Source organism: Ornithorhynchus anatinus, chromosome 19 (genome assembly GCF_004115215.2).
Source record: "Ornithorhynchus anatinus isolate Pmale09 chromosome 19, mOrnAna1.pri.v4, whole genome shotgun sequence".
NCBI classification, from domain to species: Eukaryota; Metazoa; Chordata; class Mammalia; order Monotremata; family Ornithorhynchidae; genus Ornithorhynchus; species Ornithorhynchus anatinus.
Genome location: NC_041746.1, coordinates 422,647 through 431,858, shown reverse-complemented (window position 1 = coordinate 431,858; position 9,212 = coordinate 422,647). Strand labels below are relative to the sequence as shown.

At 60.9% G+C, this 9,212-nt stretch overlaps 1 protein-coding gene across 1 annotated transcript; it reads right to left on the bottom strand.

Annotated features, from left to right (window-relative positions):
• Positions 1 to 194: 194 nt before the first annotated feature.
• On the bottom strand, positions 195 to 5,339 carry AGT (angiotensinogen). Its single transcript, XM_007664735.3, has 6 exons — positions 5,154 to 5,339; positions 4,635 to 4,709; positions 3,216 to 4,105; positions 1,852 to 2,119; positions 1,069 to 1,213; positions 195 to 562 (listed from the first exon to the last, which is right to left on the bottom strand). Exons 3-6 carry the CDS (start codon positions 4,048 to 4,050, stop codon positions 371 to 373), a joined length of 1,440 nt encoding a protein of 479 aa, XP_007662925.2. The 5' UTR covers positions 4,051 to 4,105; positions 4,635 to 4,709; positions 5,154 to 5,339; the 3' UTR covers positions 195 to 370.
• Positions 5,340 to 9,212: the final 3,873 nt, after the last annotated feature.

Genomic DNA, 9,212 nt, shown 5'->3' with positions numbered 1-9,212 from the left:
TCCCCTCTCCGTCACCCCACGAAGTGAAGAATCGCAGCCCAAGCCCCCTAGCCCGGGCCGAAGCCACCTCCTCACTGAGGTCCGCCCTGCTTTGAACGGTGGAGCTGGGGTGGAGCCGACCCCAGGCAGGCCATCCTGCTGCAGGGACCACGGAAGCTGGGGACGAACGGCCGCTAGAAAGGAGGAAAAGCAAATCGTTTCCACCAGCCACTCGGCAATTTTTAATGTGGGCTCGAGCCCTTCCCGCCATCTGAGTCCGCCCTTCTCTGGCGGCCTTGGCTGAACCAGGGATCGAGTCTCCCAGGCCTGGTATCCTCGCGTGAGTGCACGCGTGGGCGTACCTATCGGTTTCCGTGCGGATCTGGGGGTTTCACACACCACGCAGCGGGTCCGTGACCCGACCGAGAAACAGCAGGGCCTTGGTGACCCGCTCGTAAACGGCCAACAGGAAAGGTCGGTTCAGAGTCACTTCCAGGGGTTCAGAATCCACCGACGCCGACGTGGGCTCTTCTGGCGCCTCAGGTCCGCTCTCAGTCAGCTCAAAGAGGACCGTGTTCATGACCTGCAAGACACGCAGCAGACGGGAGTCAGCGGCCAAGTCGTGGCTCCGCGGTAGCCAACGCCCGGGAGGGTCTGTGGCGTAGAATTCGGGTGGCCGACAGCTCGGGGGTCGTACTGACTGTCACAACGCACTCTGTCCCTCCACTCCGTCTCCCGTCCCGTTGTACTCCCGTTCAGTCCTGACTGCTTCTGGGGCTCTTCTGCCCCATGTCTCCCTTTTGCCCTTAGGTGGCCACTGTTTGCTCCGAGCAGGAGGTGGAATGGGGCTATGGTGGGAGTGGGGGAAGGAGCTAGAGGATGGGATGGGTCTAGAGAGTGGACGGGATCGTGCACCGCTTGGAAACTGAGATCTGGGACGAGCGAAGCTGTGTCCATCCCTGACAGCTAAGGGGGAACGGTGACTTTGTCCCCACAGCCGGGGAGCTGGGGACCTCAGCCCAACCACCCGCCTCACAACCATCCCCGGGACCCCCTAGACTTGGGGGCGGGCGGCGGTCGGAGGGGTACCTTGCCGACGCGGACGTCGTCCTCGCTGATCCCACGGAAGTTGGCCTTGCGGTGCAGCAGGTGAGGCAGTTTGGAGAGGGCCAGCAGGTCCTGCAGGTTCACGGCACTCTCCATCGTCAGCCTGGGCAGCGTCAGGTGCACGGTCCTGGACGGGACACCCACCCCATCCGCGTTTTGGCAACAGATCGCGGCCCCACCGTGGGTGGGGAAGGGGACGTCACGGAGGTAGAGGGAGCCCCTGACAGGTGGGGTGTGCGGCACGGGGCCCAGAGCCGCCTCCAAGCCCGGGAACGTAGGCGTCAGCTCTGTCCTCGGGAGGTGGGGCCGAAGGGGCGGAATTCTGAAGGAATCCTGGAGCTTAGCCCTGCTGGGCTGGGGCAGGATGAAGAGAAGGGCTGGCATAGCCTTGGGGCAGGACTTGTGGGGGTAGTGTCGAGGTAAGAAGAGAGGAAAAGCCCTGCGCCCCCACCGGCTCTCTGTAGGACCTGGGGCTAGGCGTCTAGCTTTGCTGGGCACAGTTTCCTCATCTGAAAATGGGGAACAAGATACCCGATCTCTCTGATTCTTCGACTGCGAGCCCCTAGTGGGTTCGGGGATCCTATCCTTTCCCCCGTGTGCGCCCACCCCAGGTCCTCAGCCCCACGTGTGCCCACCCCGGATGCTCGGAAAGTGTCGAAGGATGCGTGGTAGTGGAGGCGGGGTCCCGGGTTCTCCCACCTGCCCCCCGGACCCTTGCGGTGGGAAGGGCGGTGGCTCCGGCATCCCGTCCCACCCCCGCTGTACCTGGGCTCCAGGCGGTTGAGCCACGCCGGGAAGTCAGTGGTCCACAGGGAGGCCTCCACCTGCTCCGGGGCCATGCCGGGGTGCGGCTGCACCAGCAGCAGGCGTGCGTTGGCCCCCAGAGGCACCCACACGACGGTGAAGTTGTTCGCGTCGTCGCGCCGGTACTGGAAGGTGCCGGTCACCGAGAGCATGGGCACCAGCTCGTGGGAGGTGCGGTTCACCTGGAACTCCTGGGGCTGCACCAGCCGGGACGCTCCGCCGATCGCCGCTGCGGAGGCACGCGGGAGACGCGCGGGGGAGGTCAGTCCCTGGCAATCGTGCTCTCGGTTCTTGGGGCGCGGCGGGGGCCTCCCGTGTCCGAAGCCAGAGCCGAGAAGGGGATCCGACCCCCCCTCTCCAGGCCACCTTCGGGCCCTCTGAGCTTTCAACTGCGGCCCAGAGAGGTCAGGGAAGGCCGGCGGGAAGCCCACGAGAAACCTGTCTTCCTGTTGGGCAAGGGATTGTCTCTGTTGCCGAATTGTCCATTCCCAGCACTTAGTACAGTGCTCTGCACACAGTAAGCGCTCAATAAATACGATCGATTGAATGAAAGAATGAATCAATGCCTGGCAGACGGTCAGACTGATCTGCCCGGGCGGACTTGTAGTCTGCAGAGTGGGCAGTACTGGTCTGGAGGAACGCCCAGCTGGTCCCTTTATTTGTTTGGTTTGTTTTGTGGTACTTATCGAGCACTTGCTTTGTTAAGCACTGCTGTAGGCATTGTGGTAGATATGAGATATTCAGGTTGAACACTGTCCCTGTCCCACGTGGGGCTCCCAGTGTAAGTAGGAGGGCATAGGATTTAATCTCCATTCCATAGATGAGGGAACCGGGGCACAGAGAAGTGAAGCGACTAGCCCAAGATCACATAGCAGACGCGTGGCGGAGCTGGGATTAGAACCCAGGTCTTCCGACTTTCAGGCCTGTGCTCTTTCCACTAGGCCACGCTGCTTCCCAGGACCGTGTTCTAGGGCCAGTAGCCGGGTTCCGGCTTTGGTTGGGCAAGTGAGAGAGAGTGGCCGCGTGTAGAGAAAGCCGGCCCGAACGAGGCCGGACGGGACGGGATGAGGTCCCGAAACTGCGGGCCTTGCCATTCGGTCTGTGCCCGGTTTGCTGGGGTACCAGCCGAGGCTGGCAGTCGGGGGGACCCAGTTTCTAGTCCCAACATGGCCCCGGTCGGCCGGGAGACCCCGGACGGGTCACATCTCGTCTCTGGGCCGCGGCCATCTCCCCCATCCGATGGGGAGAACAGACCCAGCCCCGCCGGGACGGTGGGGAATGGGTGTGTCGGGGAGGCGGGGACTTGGGGAACCCCGAAGCCTTACCTTGGAAGCGGACGTAAGTATTGAGGAGGAGGGTGTCATCGGGGCAGCTGGGGGTCAGAGGGAGCCTCCTGGGCCAGCCGGTCACGGCCCCGACGAAGCGGTCGATCCTCTCGGCAGCCAGGCCCGGGTCGGTGGCCAGGTCCAAGGAGCGGGCGTGGGTGACGGCGGCGGCGGGCTGCAGGCTCCGGAAGAAGGCCTCACGCAGATGCAGCCCCGGCGAGGTGAAAAGGCCGACCAGGGTGGACAGCCGCAGGCGGGGGTCTCCCGCGCCGGCCCCGCCGGCCTCCCCTGCCAGGAAGAGCCCCACGACGGCCCGCAGGGCGGCCAGGACCTTCTCCCCGTCCAGCCGGCTGGAGCAGCCTCCATCCTCCTGCGGGACCCCGAGCAGCGCCTGGAGGTCACCGGCAGTGGTCCCGGAGGCTCCCAGGTGCAGGGAGGCCAGGGAGCCGAAGACGGCCGCGGGGGCCAGAAGCGTGCCCTGGCGGGCCTTGCCTTGCCCATCCTGCGGCGCCCGCAGCGCCCGTCGCAGCCGGAAGCCCAAGAAGTTGAGCAGCGCCGCCACGCCGGCCGCCCGCTCCTGATCCTCCGGACCCAGGCTCCCGACTTGGGCGGTCACTCGCTCCCACAGGGCCGCTTCATCCAACGGGGACGTCTTGGCCTGGATGGGGACCGGGACGAAGGTCTTGCCCGCGGGGGACCCGGCGGCAGGGCCCCCGGGTTCGGCGCAGCGCTCGGGGCCATTGGTGAGGAAGTGGAAGGGGTGGACGTAAACCCGGTCACCGGCCACCACGGCGGCCCAGCCCAGCAGGCACAGCAGGGTCAGGGTCTGGGCCATTCCGGCCGGGGGGAGGGGCAGCTCTGCTGCGGCTTTCCTAGAACAACAAAGAGGGCTGGGGGCGGCGTGGGGAGGGAGAGTCGGGGTCACTGTGGCAATCGGAGACGGTAGGGGAGAGAGACACTGGTGTTGGGCGGTCCACGCTGGGTCACCGGAGGGAGAGTCAGTGATACAGAGGGGAGAGTCAGGTGTGTGGACTGGTAGTAATAGGAATGGTAATTGTAGCTATTTGTTAAGTCCTTACTTTGTGCCAAGCACTGTACTAAATGCCGGGGTAGATAGAATCCCTGTCCCACAAGGGCCTTACGGTCTCAAAGTAGGAGTGGGCACAGCATAGTCCGTGATGAGTCACTGCGGAGAGAGTCGGGGTTGGAGCGGGCAGAGTCTCGAGTGTTAATATGGTCCATATTGGTCACTGGGGGGGAGGAAGGGGGGAGTCGGATGGTCCGTCACTGACCACGGGGCGAGTGACGAGTTTGGGCCCAGCGGACAGGGACGAGCAGAGGGAGCCCCGGGGAGGGTCGCGCCGCAGCCCATCCCGGGCCCAGGCTCACGTTTCCGCAGCCCAGGCGGTCACGACTCACCGGGCAGCGGTCCTGGCTCTTCAGAGGGGTTCTTGCCTTCCACCCAGGTGTGGCCGCAGGAGAGGAGCCCTCAATCTGCGTGGGAGAAGTTGTGTTCCGTGTCCTCCGCCTTTCCTCACCTCCACAGTTCTCTCCCCACCTCCTCCAACCCCAACTCCTCCAGGCCTCCCTCGGCCTCCTCCCATCTCCTTCGGCCTCCCCGCGGCTTGCCGTCACCCCCCCCCGGACCCCTCTAGTTGTCAGCTCTGGGGGCCCAGCCGGTCCAACCCGGGCCAAGCCCGGTCCCCTCGCCCCGGGGCCCTGCGGGGAGTTGGCGTCTCCCCGTGCCCGGAAGCTCCGGCCTGACATCTGCAGTCAGACCAGGTGTGACGACTCCAGCTCCGAAAATTGCCCCGCTCTAGGTTTCCCGGCACAGCGGGCAGGAAAGGAGCCGACTCCGGTCAGCTCTCCCCACTCCGGGCCAGCATTGAGCTCAGCGCCTGGCCCGGCCCTCGCCCCCCAATCCCGACCCCGGGTTACCTGGCCCCACTCGGTGACTCGGGCGGCTTGACGGCCCCGTCCCTGCCTCTCGCCTCCACTGACCGATTTATATCTGGTCCGGCCGGCAGAGCATTTCATCACCCGCGGATGGACGGGGCCGGAGATGGGGGGGACGGGAACAGGCGGTGACCAGGCGGCCCCCGGCCCTCACCCCCCCGCAGCCTCCGGGCAGAGGTCCGGGGCTCTGGGCCCCTCACGGCGCAGGCGCGGGCTCGGCCTCGCGTTACACATTGACTCGCCGAGGCCTGGGATGTGCATGTCATTCATTCATTCAGTCAGTCATACTCATTGAGCACTTACTGTTTGCAGAGCACTTTACTAAACTCTTAGGAGAGTACAATACAACAGTAAACAGACACATTCCCTACCCACAGTGAGATTACAGTCTAGAGTCGGGGAGACGGAGCGTCAGTCCATCCTTCTGGACATCAGCGTGACCCAGTGGAAAGAGCCTGGGCCGTCTGGGGTCCTCTTTATTATTACTTTTTTTGGAGCCACGGGACTGAGAGGACGGTTCACGCAGGATGAGCAGTGACCAGAGCTTGGTGGGCACTAAATGAACCCTACCTATGAGGATACAGGGTGTGGATTGCGGCTCCTGGTACCCACGGGGCTGTGCCCCGAAACCTGCCTGCCTCTTCCCCTCCATCCCTCTTGCCCCCTTTTTATTCAACCTTCTGTACTGTGTGTCTGCGTGCGGAGCACTGTACTGTGTGCCTATTGGGCGGAGAGTGCCGAACTGAAGAGGGAGGGTGGGTGCTGTGTCCACATTGTGGTGTTGTACCTTTCAGCAAAAGAGTCAAAACCTATCTCAGACTTACTCCTTTGGCGATGGAGTACGTAGAAATAAATGCATAGGGACAAAAGGAGACTGGAGGGATATGGATGATTAACGGGGGGAAGGCTCTTTGGAGGAGGTGGAATTTGAGGAGGGCTCTAACCCCGCGCTGACCTGGCAGGCCACGCTGCTGGGAAGTAGTCGAGACCTTGGTGGCCCAAGGTATCAAATGTTTTCACAGCGCCTGTGAAGAGTGTGAGGGGTCTCGGTGCTCTTCCCTGCTCTTTTCCTGCATCTGGCAGTGGGAAAGATCAAGTCCGCTGGGCCACATTGGGCGGCCTGAAGCCTCGCTGTGGTTCCGGGAGCATCTAGTAGGTGGAATTCTTCCGTAGCTGGCCCAGGGGGACTCTGGCTAGGAACTTGCCGGAAGTGGAGAATATAAAAATTGCCACCATCTGAGCTCTATCCTGTCTTCTGGAAGACGGTGATGATGGTGACTTCTTTGAGAGCCGGTGGCATCTCGTCAGTGGTCCGTTTGGGAAGAATTTGCCTAAGTGTTTAAGCTAGGTGCTCCTTTCGGTGCTCGTCGATGTCGGTGGGATGGCCCTGGGTCCGTGAGCGGGTCCGCTGTGGGCGGCCCTGGCTGCTGTGGCCGCTTCCCCAGGGGCAAGTGTCCCGTCTGGGCACATTGGGAGACTCTCTGGGTTTTGGAGGGCTTCTTCTCTTCCCATAGAAGCAGGTGTGTAGAGGGAAGCTCTCCGCCCCACTGAGACCCCCCTGCCCCTCGTGAGTCACCCGGGTCCGGTTCGCCCGCCCGGGACCCCTGGGTTTCCTACACCTCGGATCGCTGTGGCCACGGCTCAGCCTATTGACTTTGGCTCTCGGGCAGGGCGACCCGAGCCCTGATAAGGAATCACCTCTCCGGTGGACAGTTCGCCCTCTCCCCCCCGTCCCCACTCCCGCCTCCCTCCAGGCCTATTTCCCCACCCCTCCGCTCCCACCCCTGCTCCGTGGCTGATTTAACTTCTGCCCCGCTTGGCACGGGCTTCCTGCGGTGACGGGCCCATCTGGGGGAACATTGCGGGAATCGGACAGCAGAGTCCCAGGGTCCAGCCGAGACCTGTCCCGACCGGCGACCGGAGAGCCGTCCGGCCGCCGGCGTCTCGGAATGGGTCCCGCAGGGGGTGGGGGTCTTCCCCGTTCGTCTCCACGGTCAAGCAGAAGCTCTGAAAACCCCCTGGGATGGCACGGCGTAGTGGATAGGGCACGGGGCCTGGGAGTCAGAGGGTCACGAGTTCTAATCCCAGCTCTGCCCACTTGTCTGTGCTTTGGCCTTGGTCTAGTTACTTCACTTCTCCGGCCCTCAGTCACTTCATCTGTAAAATGAGGATCGAGAGTATGAGGATCGAGAGTATGTGGGACAGGGACCGTGTTCAACCCGATTTGCTTGTATCCACCCCAGCTCTTAGTGCTTGGCATACAGTAAGCGCTTAACAAATACCACAACTATTATTAGTTCCCTGGGTTGCTCGGATAAGGGCTTGGATGGGATTAATAATAATAATGATGATGATGGTATTTGTTAAGCGTTTACTAGGTGCCAGTCACTGTACTAAGCGCTGCGATAGATACAAGCAAATCGGGTTGGACACAGCCCTTGTCCCACGTGGGGCTCACAGACTCAGTCCCCATTTTAGAGTTGAGGGAATTGAGGCACAGAGAAGTTAAGTGACTTGCCTACAGTCACCCAGCTGACAAGTGGCAGAGTCGGAATTCGAACCCGTGACCTCTGACTCCCAAGCCCGGGCTCTTTCCACTGAGCCACGCTGCTTCTCAGTATATCTCCCTCTCCCTGCCTCCCAGGGATGTGGTGAGGATAAAGTGAGAACAGGGCTGTGGGGGCACTTGGGAAAGAAAAAAGCTTCACCTTGTGATTATTATCATTACAGACCTCAGTGCGGTGCAAGGTGAAACCACCGTTTTTCCTGTGGCCGCCCCCGGAAAAAAACGGGTGGCCTCTCTGGAGCAGAGGCTGCTGGTAGGGGTTGCGCCCCCAAGAGAGGGGGCAAAGCCTGGGGCCTTCTGGGCCCCAAACGCGACCCTGGCACCCAGGGCCCGAAGGCCGGCCAGTCACAGATCCGCGTGCACCCCTACCCGCTCACACCCGGTAGAGATCCGGCCACTTGTCAGCTGGGTGACTGTGGGTAAGTCACTTCACTTCTCTGTGCCTCGGTGACCTCATCTGTAAAATGGGGATTAACTGTGAGCCTCACGGGGGACAACCTGATTGCCCTGTATCTCCCCCAGCGCTTAGAACAGTGCTCTGCACATAGTAAGCGCTTAACAAATACCAACATTATTATTCTCTGGGCCTGTTACCTCCTCTATGAAATGGGGGTGAAGCTGTGAGCCTCGCGTGGAACAACCTGATGACCCTGTAGCTCCCCCAGCGCTTAGAACAGTGCTCTGCACATGGTAAGCGTTTAACAAATACCATTATTATTATTATTATTATTATTATTATTCGGAGCTGGGAATCCCCGTCACTGGGGGAACTCTGCCCTCTGGTGGAGATTGGGTGCACTACCACGACTAACCGGGCCGGGTCGGCCACGCCCTTCCAAGCAATTAATTGTATTTATTGAGCGCTTATTTTGCGCAGAGCACTGTACTTACCGCTTGGGAGCGTCCAGTACAACAGAATTAGCAGACACGTTCTCTTCCCGTAAAGAGTTTCCGGTCTAGAGGGCATAGAACAAACCCTGCAGCGCCCTCCATACAGTGGTCGTGGGTTCTAATGCCGACTCCGCCATTTCTCTGCTGTGTGACCTTGGGCAAGTCACTTAATAATGTTGGTATTTGTTAAGCGCTTACTATGTACAGAGCACCGTTCTAAACGCTGGAGGAGATACAGGGTAATGGGGTTGTCCCACGTGAGGCTCACAGTCTTCATCCCTATTTTACAGATGAAGTCACTGAGGCCCAGAGAAGTGAAGTGACTTGCCCACAGTCACACAGCTGACAAGTGGCAGAGCCGGGGACTAGAACCCATAACCTCTGACTCCCAAGCCCAGGCTCTTTCCACTGAGCCATGCTGCTTCTTCATTTACCTCATCTGGAGGATGGGGATTAAGACTCTGAGCCCCACGTGGGACAACCTGATTACCTTGTATCTACCCCAGTGCTTAGAACAGTATTTTTATTACCCTATTATATTTTTATTACCCTATTTATTTTGTTAATGAGGTGTACATTCCCTT

Excerpts from the sequence above, each read along its gene's own strand:
- AGT (XM_007664735.3), bottom strand. The coding sequence starts at position 4,050 with ATGGCCCAGACCCTGACCCTGCTGTGCCTGCTGGGCTGGGCCGCCGTG. Across the intron at positions 1,214-1,851 it reads CTCAACCGCCTGGAGCCCAG|GACCGTGCACCTGACGCTGC; the intron begins GTACAGCGGGGG and ends TGTCCCGTCCAG. Across the intron at positions 563-1,068 it reads ACGACGTCCGCGTCGGCAAG|GTCATGAACACGGTCCTCTT; the intron begins GTACCCCTCCGA and ends CGTGTCTTGCAG.